The following is a 20,286-nucleotide window of genomic DNA, read 5'->3' as shown; positions in this document are numbered from 1 at the left end:
TGATATAAGTGGTGCTAACTGAATGAAGATGCTTACCTGATTCCTTGCTTTAACGTGCCTTAAAAATTTATGCGTAGTATGTGACAGAAACAATCACACAAGGGTGTTTCATTTTTTTCTGTACTCTATCAGAGGCAATCTAGGAGAATACAGAAATATCAGGAGAATGCATTATTGCTTTTAATGCGATAATAAAGTGTAATATTACCTGGCACTATACTAAGAAAGGAGGCAACCCCTAGTCAATATTTATGGGCCTTCTAAACCTAGCTAGACTTTCAGACTGGTTTAGCTCGAAGAATTTCATCACCACAGAGAGGCTTTATCTATAGGAGCAATAGCATAAAGACAATACACACTTAAAATATATCCATTAAAATGTTATATCAGAAGCACAGAGAATTATTTCAACTTAGATTTCTAATATGCAAAGCTTAATTAGAGAGTATTTCTTTAGTGTGGTTTTAGGGCAAGGAGGAAGATGGTACAGGGGTTGGAACTAGATGATCTTCAAGGGCCCCTCCAGCCCAGACCATCCTATGGCTCCAGGATTTGTTGAAGGGAATTCCTATTAGGGTAGTTAAATAATTGATTACTGCATCAGTTCCTAGACACCTAATTTACAGATAGAATTAAATTTTAAGTAATACTTTGTATTAATTTGGCTCTTATGGCCAGTTTCCAGAAGTCTGTGAGCAATCTTGCATTATTATCAGGTCTCATCATTCATGACACAGTGTCTCTCATTGGCTGGGAATCCGGTTCCTCTGTTTGTTCTGAAACTGATCAATATCATTTTGTTCTAAGGAAAATAAAATAAATCATCAGCTGAAATCTGTCACTGGTTTATTAGCCAATTTGTTAAACTGTTTCTATTTCTTACTACCATTCCAATAATGAAAGATGAAAAATTTTTCTGGAGTTGTCACTATATTTCCATTTTATAATACTGTGTATTAGTAATTTTTCTATGGAAGTCATTAAGTTCTCAATGGAGAAGTACTTTTGATAGTGTGGAAGTAGTGACAAATTAGTTCATTTTAAATTTATAGCAATAAAAAGAAAATACTACAATTTAGAGACCAGCTGGGTGCTTTTCATAAAGACAGTGTGCTGTCATGTTTGAAATATAACTGAAATGGCAGAAATCTGTGTACATACTGCCATGCTGTGCCTGCCATTCCTTAACTTTCAACTCACACAGAAATTTGATTTGGTGAACACTTCTTCTAATAATGCATTATCTAGGTGACATAACCTGAGTTCTCTGCTGGTTTAAGGTTTTGCAAGTTTGTAAAAAAGCAAGGAACCAAACAAACCCTTACCAAAACCCAAAGTTGCCCCGGATTTTTGGATTAAGTATGCTAAAATTTAGTTTAGATCTTTTGACATCAGCCATCAAACTTATATTGTGGATTTTTACTACAGGAGGTATGACACTGAAAGCCTTTATTCAGTTATCTCTGCCTTTTGTCATAACTAATGATTTTCAGGAGAACAGCATTAATATCTTACATTCCTTTCTTTATCAAAGTTGTTGGGGAAAGTAGAAAGCTGCCTGTTGTGTTACGTGTGGTTAAAATGGTTATTGCATGCAGAAGATGTTAAGCTTTACTCATTTCCTAAAAATAGGTGCCCAGCCACAGAGAACAGCTCAGGTAATGACTTTGCTTAAGGCAGTAATGATTTATTACATTGGGAAAAGGTTTTTCACTCAGAAGGTGGTTGGGGGCTGGAACAGCTCCCCAGGGCAGTGGTCATAACACCAGCCTGACAGAGTTCAAAAGCATTTGGACAATGCTCTCATGCACATGTTGTGGCTCTTGGGGTGTTGTGTGCAGGGCCAGGAGTTGGACTCAATGATTCTGATTCGGGATATTCTGTGATTCTGTGAAATATACACTTAACCTTTTGCAGGCACCAGAAAAGTCAAATCTCTGTTCAGTTCTCTACTCTGGGTTCTGGTAAGAAATAGCTCTGCAGTCAGTTTCAGTGAGGACAGTTCTGGGGCTAATAGCTGTTTCTTGATGTAATGTAGCAACAGCTAGGTAGGGACTGGGTTTGACCTCCTTTCCCTTTTTACCAGAAAAAAGGTCAAATAGGTTGACTAAGTCTTCATAAATTTTGAAGGCATGAAAGGCAGCAAAGTACATTTGTTGTAACCAAGCTGATGTTTCAGGCAAAGCTTCATTCAATTTCTTTCATGTGTCCGTGAATAATTTGTTATTTGAATCCTGTAAATGGCAGATGGCAAACTGATCCTATCAGTCTGCTGTGCAGCACACAAGAGGGTGCTCATTAATATCACAGATTGCACAGTTCAAGTCTGTATTTTTATCTGTTGTGTTGCTGGCAAATGCAGCTTGAATGATTGTGGAGGAAAGGTAAAAAAAGTGTCCTTCTGTGAAAGGTTGTTGTGTCAATATTTGGAACTCGTGTATTGGGAGAAATATGTAATTTTAAAGCAATTAATATCACCCATGTGGATTATTTGTTTCAATTTTTCTCATCTTTCTTTAGATCTCAGGATACCCATGGACCAGAACTGATACTGCCTGCCAGTATTGAATTCAGGGAAAGCTGTGAGTAAATTGTGAAGTTGCAATACTAACCTGTTAATACATTCTTCTATACTGTAGTATTTCAGTCAGCTTGAAAATTTAAGGGTGATTTAAGTAAACATTGAAAGAAACTATGACTATGCAGATGCTAGACAGTCTAGTAGTATAACTTGTTTTATTGGGAGGGTGAGTAGATACTTCAGCTATTGAGGCATGCTGATGTGTATCTTAATTCTGATTGCATTTCAACTCCTTATCTTCAGATTTTCAGATTAAATGTGAAAAAAAATTTAATCCCATTTCCTCAAGAGTACCTTGGATTCATTGTCTTCTATATAGTTCTCTGTATTGCCTTGTGTAATAGATTTCACCTTGGTCAAAATCCATTTTCTATAAAATCTGGTTAGGTTTAAATTGTGTTTTAGAGTTCAGTTTTTATTATCTTGGTCCCCAGGTTTTTAAGGCCTCAGATCTGGTAGCAAAATAGAGATGGCCCAGATCTGGTACCATACTAGAGATGGCCCATACTTGAAATATTTGAAACTAAACAGATTAGTGAGCAAGCAAAGACTGATTTTTATTAGTATGAGAGCTTTGTTGGAGTACAATTTGCAAGAGAAATCTTTCATTTCCCTGTTCCCTTGAAGATGCAAATTTTCAGTAGATAGGAAATAGTACAGAAATATTTCCCAAAGATCAGATTTTCTGGCTTTATATGGAAGTGTTTTGTTAGTGTGTCTAACTAACTGAGGTACATAATAGACAACTTAGAGTTTAGATTCCTGTAAGTTGCTCCCCCTTCCTCTTCTTTTCCCAAAGAAAATCCTTTATGCTTCAATTATGAAATTGTTTTCTTTCATTTTCTTTCTCTCTTTGGATTTATGACATACTGTTTCTTTTCCTCTTTATCTGCAGCTGAAGATGCCTTCTTATCTGCCATTATAAATTACACAAATAGCTCGACAGTTCATTTTAAGCTGTCACCAACATATGTGCTGTATATGACATGTCGGTATGTATTGTCCAGCCAATACAGACCTGACATCACTCCTGCTGAGCGTACTCACAAAGTCATTGCAATAGTCAACAAGATGGTGAACATGATGGAAGGAGTGATACAGGTGAGTTACTCTGCCAAAATATGTCACGGGAATTACCTGCAGTTTGTTGATAACCAAGAAAACTTCTTAGCCTCTTTCTTAGTCTGACCCTTAACAGCAATTGATTAAACAGTAATACCTGCATTGACTGCCCTTATGAGGGACAGTCACTGCTTTTATGTCTGTGAATAATGTCAGTGGTAAGAAACTCTCTCCTGAGCTATGTGGGAAGTTAGGGAGTGGCTGTTGCTCTGAAGATGATGTTCCCTGACAAGAGGTGACTCCTTTCTAGAAGGTAAGATCTTTGCAAATATTTCTGGCTGTGAACCCTTGTAAAACAAGTTGGATCGGCTTATTAAAGAATACTGTACAGGTAGCATTTGTTTGCACTGATCGATACTTGAAATGAAAGTATTAAAAGAATCATGACTTTTAAATTCTGACCCTGTCACTTTTACAACTTTTGTAACCACGGAAATGATTGGATGTCTTGAACATAAAACTGGACATAAAACCTGGACATCTTGAACCAAGCTGGCACAACTGCTTTGTAAAGAAAAATGCAAGTTCTCAAATGTTCCAATGTTTTATAGGTAGTCTAACACTCTTGCTACTATATGTGCAAGACTTCTGCAGAATCACAGGGGGAATTCTGTTTTATGTAAAAATTCAGGATAAGGTCCACTGGGCTGTCTGTGATATTAGGCAATACCTTGCATTGTGTACCTTGCGCTGATAAGACAGACTGGTCATTTTCTCAAAAAGGAGTGCTAGTTCATGTATCCTCAGTAATTAATTAATTGAACTTCTTTGTCTGCCGGTTTTTCTCAGAAGAAAAATTGAAATCTGTTTCTATATTTATTAAAACAGGTGTGTTCGTTGCAAATAGTGCTGCCAGAGTAGCAGCAAGGACCCTGCTGCACTAAGTGCTGTACAGGCATAACAAATGTCAGTCCTGCTTAGAGAATTTACAATGCAAGTGTTACACAACAGCTTGAGTAAGGGAGAGTAGGAAAGTAATCAACACGAGTGTCATGAAACTCACAACAAACCAAAATTGTTCAGGTTTTGGAAAGATTTAATGATGTTTTCAGCAAGGGAATGTTAGCTCTAGACACCTGTGTAATCTTACACAACAAGCTCCTACCTTTTGCAAGAAAGATTGGAAGGAAATGCTGTTATTGAGGACACTTTGCAATAAGAAAGTGAGATTTGCCTTCTCTGTACATTCCAGAGTTGATCAGAGACTGAACAGCAGTTAGCTTCTGAATTGAAGAACTAGTATGTTGCTTTGAATCTTTATGTCACAGTCAATGGATATTTGATAAAATAGAAATGGTATCAAAAATTAATATCAGGCTCTTTTATTAAAAAAAAATAAATCTGTGTAAGATAGGAGACTGTGACTACAGGGGAGAACATGAACTGGCAACAGCCTGCACATTAGCAATTCAGCGGCTAGAATGGAAAATAAACAGCAAGAAGTAGGCTTCAAATATAAACTGGAAGTTACAGGTCTGAATCAAAGTCACTCAGTTTATAGAGCTAATGTGTACCAGTTATAATGAACCTAGAAAGACTTGTAGTGACAGAGGCAGGTACAGTGGGAAAGCAGAGATAAAGTTTTCTGTTCTTAGTGTTGAATGGCTAATGAGGTGGCTGCTAGAAGATACTAGTGGGGTGGACTCAAACATCAGTTTAATTTGGAACAAATCAAAGCTATAAAGTAGATTATCCTGTGAAAAATATTCACTTATTGCACTGAGAAGGGCTTCCCAAGTCACATGCAGCCTTGTGGTTGCAAGCAAATGTATTTTCTATAATCCTGCTAATACTATTACAAAACTGTTAAACCCAGCTGTTTGACTGGACTGTCCTCTTTGTGAAAGGCCATTACTACAGCCTTTAACTTCAGCTGCAATTAATCTCCAGCCTAAATATTATGGAACACATCAGCAAGGAAGCAGTATTTGCGGTTTGTGAAAGATGTTGCCTAGTTGCAAGAAATTAACTGAAAGGAGTCAGAGGTTGCATAGAAATATTTATGAGATTCATTCAAATGTCATGGTGAAAGGAGCCAGAGGAAAGGGGGGAAAATACACCTGGAACAAAAGAGAAAAACTTTAGTGAATTTCAAGGTTAATAGTCTGAAGGCAAAGAAATACATTGATTCTAGGGACCAGTAAAATGTCTTTAGCTTGGACCACTCTTAGTGGAGTAGAAACAGTACAAGCTTAGCTAAGTCAAATTACTTCATCTAAGGTGTAACATAAGTGGTTGTATTTATGGCTGTCACAATCAAATTACTATGTAATAAGTTGTATCACAATAGCTTTTTTGTGTGTCTCAAGTGTAAAGCCTTCCTGCACTGAAGGGGATCTGATGGTATGAGAGACAGAAAGCAAATGATTGGCAAGTGGAGAGAGGCACCCAAAACAGGAGTGAGAAGGTGCACAACCTCCTGTGCTATAATGTGGGAATAAATTAATGACTGAGATCTTAATTTTACCTGCCTAGATCGGAAAGCTATCAAGTCTCTTTGGGAAGTTACTCAAGAAGTATTTGCTAACAGATCGGAAAGCTATCAAGTCTCTTTGGGAAGTTACTCAAGAAGTATTTGCTAATAAATTAAATTTGTGACTTCATATATAGTATTTGTATCCAAATATTATAGATGACTTCATATGAGATAAGTATAAAATAGGAGAGATCTATGAGAAGGCCCAGTGCTTTCAATAAAAAAGCAGGATGAGAAATTTAGTTCATATTAAAAAGCCCTTTTTTTGTATCCTTATTTTTTTTTCTCAAATCATTCTGTGGCATTTTTCATCCTTTTTAAATTTTAACATTTGTTTGTACAAGGAGCATTTCCTTTTGTTCTGTGCCAACACATCTTCAGTCAGTTAAGAGCCCTTTCCTTGGAAAGGGAGAGGAAACAAAAAAGCAGCAATTTGGTGTTTTGAGCTCTAACTTAAATTAAAATAGTAACACCTCAAATATTTGCATCTAAGCTCGCTGTGTTTCAGGTGGGGGAGAGTGATCTGAACAGAAAGCAAAAATTAATTAAGAGCTCAGTTCTAAATAATCAGACAAACATCTGGTGGGTTCTTTTTATTCTTTTAACTCTGTAGCTTTATATTTACCAACATTTAAGAAACTTAGTATGGTATTTCATTTGACACTTCTGTTGTTACAAACAATCTTTTTGTTCTTTAAGTGAAAAGTCATGTATTAAATCTGTCCTAGGTGTTCTGTGTATTTTGTTTGCTTTTGAATGTTGTTGTTTGGTTGCTTTTTTTTTCATTTTGGTTGGGGGGTTTCTGTTCCCTCTTTGTGTGTGTTTGTGTATTGTCTATATTGCAGCAGTGTGGGCAAATGGCTCCCAGGATCTGTTTTTTGGATGGCTAGTTACCCCATTGCCTGCAAAAATTTCTGCGAGGTTTCTCTGGCACACTGAGCGTGGAATAACCAGTCTGGGATGGCAACTAGTTTAAGGCATTAATTCCTTGAATTAATTGTGACATGTAGGCACTTCAGTTCATAGCTGTTGTGCTGCTGGTCCTATTAAAATCATTATTTTTTTAGAAGGAGCTCAGTTGCATTGTAGCTACTGATTAATGCATCTGTGTATAACTGTGAACATGTGTTGTACCTTCATATTTAGTGTTTGATTTCTAAAGCTTTCATGATTGTTCACAAGTTTCTTTCTTCTATTCTGTTTGATTTCCTTCGTCCGTTTTTCTCCAGGAGGTAGACCAGGTTGATCAGGTAGGATATATTTGCTGGGAACCGATCCTAGCTATGTTGGCTTAGCTCAGTTTCTCATGCTGCTTCCATATCAAAATACAATACTCAAACAGCTGGACTTGAACAGTTCATAACACTCATTCAGCAACTGGAACATGCAGTACTAAAATCCTTTTTTGACTTTGCAACTTTTACGGCATTCCATAATTTCTGCTTAACGCACTTCAATGTGGATATGAAATGACCAAAGTTCTTTTTCTTCCCTTTATTTTCTTTTTTTGTTGTTTGTGGTTCCTATTCTTTGGATTTCATCTGAGGTTGCCTGGCCTGGCATTTGTGGTCGGGAGATGGTGAGATAGATCAGTACTTGATACTGAATCACGTGGTATCAAAGCCAGTGAGCGCAGTATCAGTGTGGCAGTGGGCAGTACTGAATATGCGCTTAAAAGTGCACAGATTACCAGATACTGCATCTGCTAAGCTCTTAGCACTGTGTAATTTGATGCTTACACTGTGGCTTTCATTGATGTGGCTATTGGCAATTTATTAGCATTTCATGTGTTCAGTGAACATGTTAAAATTGAACGTAGTAGTTACAGCAATTGCGGTATTACGTACAAACATTTTGCAAATATCTGGTATCTGAGAGATGTTTGGTGAAATGGGAAGAGGTACTGGTCTATCTTTTGGAGCCTTTTGAAGCTGCCTTGCTTTATCAGAAAATTACTTCCCTGTATTATTTCTTGCTTCTTTCCACTTACAGAAACAGAAGAATATTGCTGGAGCCCTCGCCTTTTGGATGGCAAATGCATCTGAACTACTCAATTTCATAAAGCAAGACAGAGATCTTAGCCGGATTACTGTGGATGCACAAGATGTTTTGGCACACTTAGTTCAAATGGCATTCAAGTAAGGCTACCAAACTGCTGTTTCAATTACCATTTTCTTTCTTTCTTTCTTTCTTTCATTCTGCGATTTATAGAACAATTTCAGATTTCTGCCAAATTTTAGATATTGCAATAATATCCTTTGAGTATTATTAAATACCTGAGAGGAAAACTTAAAAGAATGGCCTAGACTTACTTCTTTAGACAGATGTCCTGTTTTGTGAATACTGATCACTGAGTTGTGCACGAGTTTTGTCTGTTAGATGATCTTGTGATAGTTGAGGCTGCCAATGATCATTTCAGGGAAATTTAGTTTGTGTTGATTGCTTTCTCTTAATTTAATGTGAAATTGTGAGGAAAGTTTAGTTTTGCTGTTAGTATGTAAATACATAGGCTTAAATATTCCTGGGTCTTTAAAGTAATGAATCTTGTGATCTTTAAGGGCTTCTAAATATAATCTACTTTCATAATTCTCATAAATAGCAATTTTCACAGTGGTTTTTTTGCACAGATTTTTCTTTAAAAAGGAAGAACAGGTTTTGGTTTGGAGTAAAAATCAAGCTATACTTGTCAGATCAGGCAATAACAATACTGATTAAAGGAAAAATGGAATGAAATAACCAAATGGGAAAGGGAACCCTCAGAGGAAAGTGTACTTGAATAAAGGTAACAATATTGGCTGAGGACAACATTAATCAAAAAGAAAGGCTTTATTTTTGTTCATAAGCAGATTTTTTTCCTTTTCCCCAAGCTGCTACTGAACAAGTATTTCATAGCAAATTTGTCAATCAGAAACTAATGTTTAGCGATGTCCCAGTGTACCTTGGGTGACTTAGACCCAGCCTACTCCCACTTGTAAGATGACTGTTTTAGATACAGTATTTTCATGTTTCTGTAATATTAAATACTGTGTTGTGTGCTCTTGTTATACTGTGACAAGTCTGGGAGAGCCAACCATGGTTGAACAATTTAGTTTTGAGGGGCTGTGTTTCTCAGAAAAGCAGTATGTGTGGTTTGTGAAACTTTGTCATTGCTTTCTGAACTTTCAAAAGGATTCAGGGGAGCACCAGACCCCTTTGTATGGATTCCTGCAGATTCCTTTTTTTTTTTCCCCTGTTGGTAAATTTTGGGCAAGTAGGGTACAGCAAGTAGCTATTTTGACAAAGTCTTTCAATTTTTATAGCATCCCTGAATCACCAGTTGTTAATGAAGCTGTGCCTTTTGCCACAGCTCAGTGTCTTGAATTGGTGTCTTAAAATAATTTCCTGCTACTTTATTGGCTGGGTAGTCATCAAGGACAGACTATTGCTGTCTAGGAAGGAATGATGCTGTATTTATCTCTACATTATGAGTCTGGATGCAAAATTGAATTTTAGTTGTGTGGATTTTCCCCAAGTATAGTGTAACATGGCAGATTCCAAATGCATGTATTAAACTTCAGGAGACACCTGGAATATGGACTTAGAAGGTAAATAAAAAAGCACAACTGAAGCATGAACAGAAAGAAGTGCTGTGAAAATGTCACTTGATGATAACTGGTGTACTCCAGCACTGGTTGAAATTGCCATGGATTTAATTTCTAGCAATTGTATTTCATTAAAAATGTTTCCAGTGAAACAAAGGGGGGGGGTTTAGAAAGCCATGAAATATTTTCTTGTATACATATGTTTACAATCTGATTCCTTTTTAGTTTCAGTTCTTAACAGAAAATATGAATTGGTAGAAACAGAGTTAAAGAGAATGTTTAATTATTTGAAGAGAAAGGATACTAAAACAGATTTTTATTTTGGGCCTGACAGCATCTCTTCATGTAGCATATGACTCTCTTTTACGAGTGTGGTAGCAATATTGTATGTAAATTCTTACTGCTTGTTCCCAGACAACCTAATTGTTTGTGCAATGTTTCTAGGAAATTTATGGGAAAATTGGTCTTTCAGGCCTTTTGAAAAGCATTATTGGGTTTCCTATGATCACATTCATAACAGAATTTTCAGGAATCTTGTAATTTGATAGAACTCTCCTTTTTAGATCTTTGTAATGAACACATAGAGGATTTAAAATTCACTTTTTTCCCCATTCCCTTCCAGGTACCTGGTTCATTGTCTGCAGTCAGAGCTTAATAACTACATGCCAGCATTCCTGGATGATCCAGAAGAAAATAATCCTCAGAGGCCTAAAATAGGTTAGACTACTTGATCTCTGCTGAATTTGGTTCCTTAAACCTGTATCCTTGTGCCAGGCATTCTGAAAGTGGATGCTGTGCTCCAGATGCAGTCTGGCAATGCTGAGTGCATAGGAAGGATTGCTTCCCTCTCTCCCTCCTTCTAGCTGCTCTGCTGCTGACTCACCAGCTAAGTTCAAGCAATGACACACTCTTCAATCACATTCAACCTGATGTTTACTAGGATCTCTCCATAATTTTCATCGGGGTTGTTTTCTGTTCAGGTGGCACCTGTCCTGTGCTGTTGCACAGACTTACTCTGTCCCACATGCAGGACTTGACAGTTGCCTTGGACCTTTGTAAAATCCCTGTCAGCCCGTTTCTTCAGCCCTTCTGAAAAATGCTGCTGCTCTTCAGCTTATCAGTGTTTTGCCCCCTCTTGGTATCATCTGTGAACTTACTGAGAATGTGCTCCGTCACATTGCTCAAATCATTAATTAAAGGCATTAATTAGACAGTATCAGTCTCCCCTCAAAATATGAGGGAAACCCCTAATCTGTGATTGCCAACTGGACATTTTATCTGCAAATCCACCAAGTCCTATTGTCCAAGCATGTGTTGGCATCAGTTTATCCAGTCCTCACCTTGGCAGTTTCCTCCCGTAACTGTAGAGATGTTACGGAAGAACCTGATCAAGAGCCTCCCAGCTACTAAGGTCAGGTTGACTGGCCATGTAGATTCCTGCCAGGGTTCCCTGCTGTGATACTTGAAACGTGATGCTTGCCACCAGAGCACCCTGCTCAATGTATGCTATCGCCCTGTGTCTGTAATCCTGGCTCAGTGACTGTGCTCAGACTTCTAATGCCTCAATAATTGAAGGAAAAGCGATCTGCAGCGCAATTAAACAGAGCATTCTGTTGAACTACGAAAATTTCCTAGATACTTTCTGGTACTTTAGGTGTTAAGCTTTCTGTTCTTGCTTTTGCTCCTGCATTGAGCCGTTAAGGAAGACTGAAGATGCACTGTGTTTGTAGGGCCGTGTACTGTGAGAGTACTTCTGGGGACACAAATCCAGAAAATGATACTGGAATAAAAGCAGATGCTGTTATTATTGCAGTTATTTTTGAGCTGCATTATAGATTTCTTATAACCTACAGATACGTTTTTCAGACACAACCCTGAGTTTCAATTCTTAAAAAACGAATGGTCTCTTCAAAAGAGATTTCCAATTAAAAGTATTGCTTTAAAAAAGACCTGGAGATAAATGTGTTGCTTCCACTGGGAAGCATATGAGGGTGTTTGCTCTTGGTGATGCTAATAGAAGTCCCTGTTGCTTGTTAGGTAATATTGCAGTGGAGTAATTGGAAAATGGGATTTTAAAGTGTTTTAAAAATGTGATGTGTGAAAAAGAGGTGCATTCTATACTTCAGCTGCATTGTACAATGCAAATAATTTCAGCTGAAATTTTCAAGTACTTAGAAGAAACTATGGAATAATTAGAATATGCATTTGAAACAGTAGAATATAAAGGTTGCATAGAAGAACAGAATATGAACTTGTTATAAAAAATAATAGAAAAATCAGTTTACTGAAGTGAGAATGTCTTTTAAATGTTGGGTATAGCCAGTTATTTACTTGTATGATAAATATTTTCCCCAATAATTAATTTTCATTTCAGGGGTTACGTTCCACCTAGCATTTTAATGTTGCTCTATCTTTAAAATCATGGACCAGTAAGTGTATTTCTGAAAGACACTTACTTTGATAAATAAATAAATATTCTTACATTCATAATTAAATACACATAGGTTCTGCCTAGTGTTCACCAGCCTGACTTGAGTGTCTTTGTGTTACTGCCTAAACCAGGTGTATTCTGCAGTTTGTGAACATGAGTGACTTTTTGTTTTATCTCTGTAGATGATGTGCTGCATACCTTGACTGGAGCCATGTCCCTGTTGCGACGATGTAGAGTAAATGCTGCTCTGACCATACAGCTCTTCTCCCAGCTCTTTCATTTTATCAACATGTGGCTTTTTAACAGATTAGTTACAGCCCCAGATTCAGGGTTATGTTCACATTACTGGGGAGCTATCATGCGCCAACAGCTTGGCCACATTGAAGCCTGGGCAGAAAAACAAGGTTTAGAATTGGCTGCTGATTGCCACCTGAGCAGAATAGTACAGGTGAGTGTATTTGTGATTAACACTCCTCACATATTGGTATATTCAAAGACAATATTTGCCTATGCTGTGTTCCTAGAAAATAGCATGTGGACAAATATAGCTTGAGTGATTCAATCCTGGAATGCTGAGGTAGCATTGAGGTAAAAACTCAAAACATGTTTTCAATATTGTTAATGTTTAAGTTCCAAGTGAAATAAATAATGAACACGGCTGTTACATTTCCATGTATAAGACTGAGCTGTAACTATACCAGAGACAGGAAGAGCAGCAGAAAAATTGATATGCTTCATTTATTACAGATTTAGTATTAATTAATCTTTATTTAGTGTTTGTTTGGGGAGGCTATTGATGTTGCTTCTGTTACAAATCTGTCTTCTTGCTTTCTCTTTTCCCACATCTAAAGAGCATTTTAGAAACAAAGCTTAAAGTTTTATTCTGGTTTGAATTTGTCATCTGGGACTTTTTTCTCCCCTCTAGGCAACCACATTGCTTACCATGGACAAATACTCACATGCAGATGTTCCAAATATTAACAGTACTTGCTTTAAGCTGAATTCTCTGCAGCTGCAAGCCTTGTTGCAGAATTATCACTGTGCTCCAGATGAACCACTCATCCCAACAGTAAGTCTTTTAGCACTCATTGTCCAGTTTTAACATACTGGAGATAAAAAACCACTGGCTGTGAATAGGTATCGTACCTTTGGTGGATGTACTTCACTGACTTAAGCAGGGTGTTAATAAGAATCTCTTACACTGAGTTGGAAAGGAAGGTACCATTCCATGTTGCACATACTCAGAGAGAAGTCACTGCATCTTACACCATTTGTAATGAAATGCAGAAAGGTGCTAGAAGAGAGAACAGAGCACCCCTAAAATCTGGTTCTGTGTAACCAGAAGGAACCAAGTTTGCTAATTTACAGAAATCAAAGGAAAGCATCAATATTTACCTCCTACTTTTTGACATACAGGAGGTAAATATTGAGGGATCTGGAATCCCTTCACAGAAGCAGTGGACAGATTTTCCTTTGATTAACATATTAATTCCTGTAATTTTTGTGCATATATATGCGTAATGTTGATTTAGGGACTGTGATTTTTTCCTTGATATTTAAGATGACTAACTATTCTAAGTTTTATCCATGCCAAAATTCAAAAGACAGCTGTGTTACTGCAGAATTGTAAAAAACACTCTTCAGGTAAACTCTGATAGTTAACTTATCTCAAAAAAAAAAAAAAAAAGGCAGAGGTAGTCTAATATTTATTTAGCTGAATGCATTATCTGCAAAGTCCATCTTTTATTAACTTTTGAATACATTCGTGTAGTAAGTCAGAAACACTAATATAACAGCTTGAAAGGTGTTGGGGGAATGGGAGGAAGGACATGTAGCTTGGAGATATTTTTATGTATTGGCTACCAAACTAAAAAGTCTTTTGCTGAAGAATGTAGCCTATATTACCTGTTTACACAGAGGTAGAATTCCATAGTTACTTGGTTTATTGTTATTGTTATTGTTATTAATAATATATTAAAAACATGCACCATGGGTTTGGAAAATACTGAAGTAAAAATAAGAGCTTTTGTCTCATTTGCTAATACAATTATGTATGGGATTTCATAAAATAAAGCAATGCAGTGTACTGACTGTACATAGCAAAGCCAAAGAAGTTGATTTTTCTTGCAATCTTAGCATCTTCTTAATGTAAAGTTTTTTAACTTAATAAAATGATCCCTTTGTAGTAACAATGTCTTTCTGCCTTCTGTCCAGGAATTGATAGAAAATGTAGTAACTGTTGCAGAAAATACGGCTGATGAACTTGCTCGCAGTGATGGCCGAGAAGTTCAGCTGGAAGAGGATCCTGACTTACAGCTACCTTTTCTCTTACCAGAAGATGGCTATTCCTGTGATGTTGTCAGAAATGTTCCAAGTGGTTTACAAGAATTTTTAGATCCACTCTGTCAAAGAGGTTAGTTCTTCTGTTGTTTTGCAATGATCTGTGTAGCAAACACACAATGCAGAATATATTTTAGTAAAGTGTAAGCCACTTTTTCTTTGTGTATGATTCAGTCTTTTTATACTGTGTTCTTCAAGTGTTTGCTATTGCAAGCCATTAAAATTATTAAGGCTTTTTTAATCCTTACCCTTTCCCCCCTTTCCCTTTCTTTCAATTTCGAGCTTCTAAGTAAGCAGCGCTGAGTTACTAGAGCCTGCTGAAATATTTTTTTGCCTTAGCTCCAAAACTTTTTTGATTTTTAAAATTAATGTGAATTGAATAGTTAAAATCAAATTTTTTTTTACTCATCAGCTGCTTCCATGTAACATTAAAAAACCCTGTGAGGTTAAAATAATTCTTTCACTGTTGATCAGTGTAAGAATTTATGGTTTGGGCATTTGTAGTCCAACAGAATTTCAGATGGCAAGTAGATGATAGATCTTGTAGTTGCATGAAACTGACTTAAACTTGTGGAAGTAAAGCAGGGGGGGTCTGTCTGAGCATTTTCAGTAAATGAACAAGTTATAATCTTTATTTGGTGCTACTCAATTTTATTAGAATTTCTTGATTTTCTGCTTAAAAGCAGTTGTTTAAAAAAAATTGTATAGGAATGTCAAGGTAAATAAGAGGCTGTAGCAAAGGAGGCTATTGAAAAAGCAGACTCTCTCTGTACTACAGTGAACCTTTGCAATTGTTGCTTCCAATTTAGTTTACAGAAAAGCTATATTCTTGCATTTAAAAGAAAAGTAGGAAACTGTTTTGAAAGTCCAGTTAGTAACAGAGGATAATTTTGAGACTAAAGGAGCTTAGAATAAATTATTTAATTAGTAAGTATAATTCATTGCCATACAAATGGCTGTACATTCATTATAAGTAAAGCTTTTTTAATGCATATGTTCAAAATTTTGCTTTTTGGGTATCCCTTAAATTATGCTGAGGGACTTCTTGGAGTGAAACAGTTGGGTATCCCTTAAATGAGGCTGAGGGACTTTTTGGAATGAAACAGTGTAAACTGAATTGCTGAAAAATGGTCTTTATGATGAGGAGAATATTATATATTTGGATGAAGTGATTAACAATTTCTGTGTGATGTGTGTTCTCAGTGTCCCTGATATAGGAGAAAATGTTGGATATTTCTGAACTGCTATGGCTTCTTTTTCAAAATTCTAAGAATTTTTCAAATAAAAAAAAGTAAATCAAACTAAATACCTGTTAATTGCAGGGCTGCATTTAAAATTAAATTGTATTGAATGCACACAGAGCTTCTCCTCTGCTAAATCTATGCTGAGACTGGTTAGCTAGACCCTCTGCAAAGCAGATTTCTGTAGCACTGTTTTAGTCAGAGTTCTGGTAGTTTGTGTTCTAAAAAATTATTTGGTGTTTCATGTCTCTTCTGAATCTGGTTGGTAAAAGCAATATTTTCCAGCCCCGGAGTTGTTTGTGAGCTTGCGATGTTTTTAAATAAGAATGTTTCTGAAAAGCAACAGCTATAGAACTATAGGATTTTGTAGGTAGTAGCATAAAATTGCAGCAAAGCCCATAATGGCATCTGAGATATAAGATTTGACATGTTAATGAATATAAAAAGATGAATACTATTTTATTTTAATAAATCCCATGACAAAATACCATAACTATATTGACATTACTTTTTCTTTTAGGCTTTTGTAGACTAACACCTCATCCACGGTCACCAGGCACATGGACAATATACTTTGAAGGTGCAGATTATGAAAGTCACCTGTCCCATGAGAATGCTGAGCTGGTAAGTATTGATTCAGTGAATAATTACTGACTGCAGTCTTGGCAAGGCATTGAGTTTTATGTGATCAGTTTGAGCCCTTATTAGGAAGAATAGGCTTCATTGTTAAACATGTAGTTCATCAGTGAATGGGTGTATTTAAGGAACTGTTTGGAGATTTTTTAAAGTCATTTTTTTTCTAGGCTGTAGCATGATTATGATTTTCACATAAGTAAACTTTGTCATATTCCCCCAATCTGAGAATAAACAATGAAGAAATTTCTTCTAAACACAGACAAAAATATATATGGATGTGGATCTATAAATAACTTATGGAACTGCAGGCTGGTTTTATTTATAAATTGGCAGTTACCAACTAAATATTTAATATTAAATTCTAGAAAAATTACTTGCATTTCTAATACTTGAACTCAATCAGAAAGTACTAAGATTTTTTACAATTACTCTCCTTGGCTTATATTTTTACTTATCATGGGTCTTGTGGAACTTGCAGTTATGTTTCAGTATGAATACAAGGTAATGTGCTCCAACTGACATTCTTCAGCCAATGAAGATTGGGATGACAACTTTTTGAGTTGAGGAACTGGCAATGTTGAAAGATATATTAAAAAAAAATTACTGAACATGTTTGGGGACTCTGGCTGTATTCCAAAGTATTCAGAAGTGAAATTTTTTGGAACTTTGTTTCAAAGGTTTAATTCTGCCTTTTTAATGAACTGGCTTCTTCATAATTCTGCAAAGATAATATAATCTTCTAGATGCAGCACTAAAACTTGAGCTTTCTATGTAGATCACCCTTTCCTTTGTAACAAGGGCCTGTGGAGTCTGAACTTCAGTTTTTGTTAAAAGTCACTACAATTTTATAGACCGGTTATATTTTGATTTGTGATTTATTAATAATCTCTTTACTGAATTAAAGAAGGAGGAACAATGAGTAGACCTCAAGTTTCAGCGGTGTAGTATAACACAGGTGTAGTACTTAATATGATCCATATTAATTAAATTACCTGTAAAATAGATACCAGATATATTATTTAGGATGTGAGACCTGCTGCTCTAACAAAGTAGTTTGTTTGTAATGAACTATTTTGCTTAATTACTTTCCTAGCCTGGTAGGGAATACAAATTTCTGATTTTTTTCTTCTTTCCCCTCACTATTTGATAGGCTCAGCCTTTGAGAAAAGAACCTGAAATTATCACTGTAACACTAAAAAAACAAAATGGAATGGGACTGAGCATCGTTGCTGCCAAGGTATGGAAGTCAGTTTGTTTAAATCTTATTAAAAAAAGCCTGCTGCGGAAAATGTTAATGGAAAAGGTCTGTTTCCCATTAGTTGTTTGTGCACATTGTGTTGATCATGCTTTTATTCTGATTGGGAAATGTTTCTGTAAAATATACAGATGGGGACTGTACATAGGGAAGACATAATACGGATGTAGTTATTACAGCACTTCAGTTCAAACCTCTGCTCCTGGTTTATTTCATTTTTTCAGAGCCAAAAGTTATCAGCGTTATTAAACGGAATTAATAAACAGGTGTATTTAGCACTTCTGCTGAATGTAAAGAAGTAAGCACAAAGAATGTGTGTGTGGGTTAATTGGTGAATAAACAAAACAATTCAAATGTCTACATTAAAGTTGGACTACTTTCTGCCATGAAGACAACACCTTTTCTTTTGCACAGAGTAGAGGTGCAAGAATCGATTCAGTTTTGTTTCTTTACAGTGGAGACCTACAGTGTAGTAGCTAAAATTGTGGGTGTATGCTCTAGCTGGTAGCACTACATAGTAATGTATAGAATGCACATACAGCTCCAGCCACCAGATGGAAGACTCCGCTAGCTGGTTGGTTTTGCTTTATTAACTGAATCAAATAGCAGACATAATCTTTTGAGTTTAAAACTTCTTATAAGTTATGCAACAGTGATGCTGAAAAGTCTGTGTTGTGATTAGGTGGTATACAATAGATGGAATAAGTCTTTCCTAATGTCTCTTCATTGTGTAGTATGTGAAACTTCAGAATACTGTGGTACTTCTTGGCACTTAGTGCATGAGCTGAAAACATGATTGTTTTACTTTTAAGTTACCTCACATAGTTAATTGCTTCTAAACAGCACTGTTTGGTTTTTTGGGGTTTTTTTACAACCTTCGCTCATTCATAGTCTGTTCTTGAAATGGTAATCTTGCATGGTATCAGCTTTTAAGAATTATTTCTGACATCTGTAAGAAATACCTGGTGTCAGGTGAATAGTTCTAAACAATCAGCAATTATTAAGGAAACAGTTCAGGATCTGGAAAGTCAATTTTCTGCTCTGATTTTAGTGGAGTGGGTTAATAATTTGAGAAGTAAATACTTGTTCTTGACACTGGATTAAATACGTGTCAGACTTCTGACTGCCATGTGCATTTCTGTTGAATGTTCCAAAATGTGCCATGGAAGTAATTTTTTTCTTCACTTTACTCTGTGAAATCTAATTTCTCATCTAGAGTGAAGCAGCATGTTGCAGGGGGAAAAGTTTCCTTTCTCATTGGAACTGGCTGGCTTCTAGATGTTGATTTAACAACTGACATTAGCTTCCATTAGCAGTATGCAAGAGTGCTACTGGTCAGTGTGTAAGCTTGATCTGAAAGTTTTTTACAAGTTAATACATTTCATGATTTCTGACATCTGTAAAGGAATACCTACCTCATCAGTCATGGAAGGAACAGTTTTCATCTGCGCAGTTGCAGAAAAACTGGTTCAGGCAGTCCTATTTTATCTTACTGCTGTGTGCTGCCCTAATATTGGAATTCTGATATAAAATCAGTCATGTTTTAAATCTTGCTCTGAGATGAGCAAGAAATAGATTTTTTTTAGTTTTGGTGTATGTACAATAGAAACTTCTTTTAATATGAAGTCATCAGAATGTTCATTGGATAGAAATGATTGTATGCATTGTTTTGAAACAAATTGCTGTAGTAGTTAAGTATCATTATTTTCAAGAGGTTCAAAGTTGCATACTGTGAGTAATTATCAGCGTTGCTTTTCCTGTTCCATTTAAAAAAAAGAGTAAAGAAGAATATAAAGAATACACAAGAATTAATTTTCTCAATCTGGTCAGGGCAGAACAACTTAGAGAATTGAGTGAGTTTGACTGAGAAGCTAGCAAGGGTTGGTGCATTTTTTCTTTCTATTCCTTAGATTGTTAATATTTACTAGCATATTTTTCTGCATGTCTCAAGTATCTTAGCAGCATAAAAGTTAAAATTCTCATTTTTAACTTCAAAAATTCAGGAAGAAGTCCAATAGACTATTTGTTAAAATTTTCTAAACATTAACTGGATGGAATGCCTAAAATGAGACGGAGAGGCAAGTATGAGAATAGATCCAGATTTTTCTAAACTTTTTAATAGTAAAAGGTTGGCTGTCAGGTGCTCATAAAGTTGAAGAAATGAAAGCACATACTTTCAGATATCCCTAGTTGCTGCTGCCCTGCACAGGAACCTAGTTTGATTGCTGACCCAGTTGTGTTTAATGAACAATTGGTTTCTACAGTGCTTCGAAAGGGGCTGTAGTGGTAGAAAATGCAGCTGGTCAGCAGGCCCTACTCTACCAGTGAAGGACAACCCTGAATCTGTTTTGCTTTTGTTAGGAAAACAATTCTTTTCCTGTGATGTATTTCCTGAATACTTGCTTTCAGTAATATGTTGTAAGAATACCTTTGCATGTCAGTGCTGACCTGCCTTTCTTGTTATGGGGCTTCTCATACTTGTCGTGGGCTTTGGATTGAGTTTGTTGATATGCACCTTCATGATATTCTAGAGGTGGACAAAATGGGCAGATTCTCAGGAGTTCATAAAGAAAAATAATACCAATGGACTGCTTTTCTTCCTTCTACGCATTGCGAAAAAATG

General features: G+C 36.2%; 1 protein-coding gene across 15 annotated transcripts in view; it reads left to right on the top strand.

The window, feature by feature from the left end:
- The window catches only part of AFDN (afadin, adherens junction formation factor), a 115,213-nt gene that overhangs the window by 56,817 nt on the left and 38,110 nt on the right, over positions 1-20,286 (top strand). For 10 of the 15 annotated variants that reach the window (XM_084203589.1, XM_084203584.1, XM_084203594.1 and 7 more), the window contains 10 exons: positions 2,521-2,582; positions 3,477-3,682; positions 7,409-7,429; positions 8,172-8,317; positions 10,383-10,477; positions 12,374-12,639; positions 13,117-13,260; positions 14,406-14,604; positions 16,293-16,396; positions 17,559-17,645. In XM_084203589.1, coding sequence (XP_084059715.1) covers positions 2,521-2,582; positions 3,477-3,682; positions 7,409-7,429; positions 8,172-8,317; positions 10,383-10,477; positions 12,374-12,639; positions 13,117-13,260; positions 14,406-14,604; positions 16,293-16,396; positions 17,559-17,645 — 1,330 coding nt within the window. The remainder of the gene's footprint in view (positions 1-2,520; positions 2,583-3,476; positions 3,683-7,408; positions 7,430-8,171; positions 8,318-10,382; positions 10,478-12,373; positions 12,640-13,116; positions 13,261-14,405; positions 14,605-16,292; positions 16,397-17,558; positions 17,646-20,286) is intronic. The other 5 variants (XM_084203587.1, XM_084203583.1, XM_084203582.1 and 2 more) reach the window with 1 other exon arrangement.

The sequence above is a fragment of the Fringilla coelebs genome (assembly GCF_963513975.1).
Source record: "Fringilla coelebs genome assembly, chromosome: 3".
NCBI lineage: Eukaryota > Metazoa > Chordata > Aves > Passeriformes > Fringillidae > Fringilla > Fringilla coelebs.
This window is presented reverse-complemented; position numbering and strand designations above follow the sequence as displayed.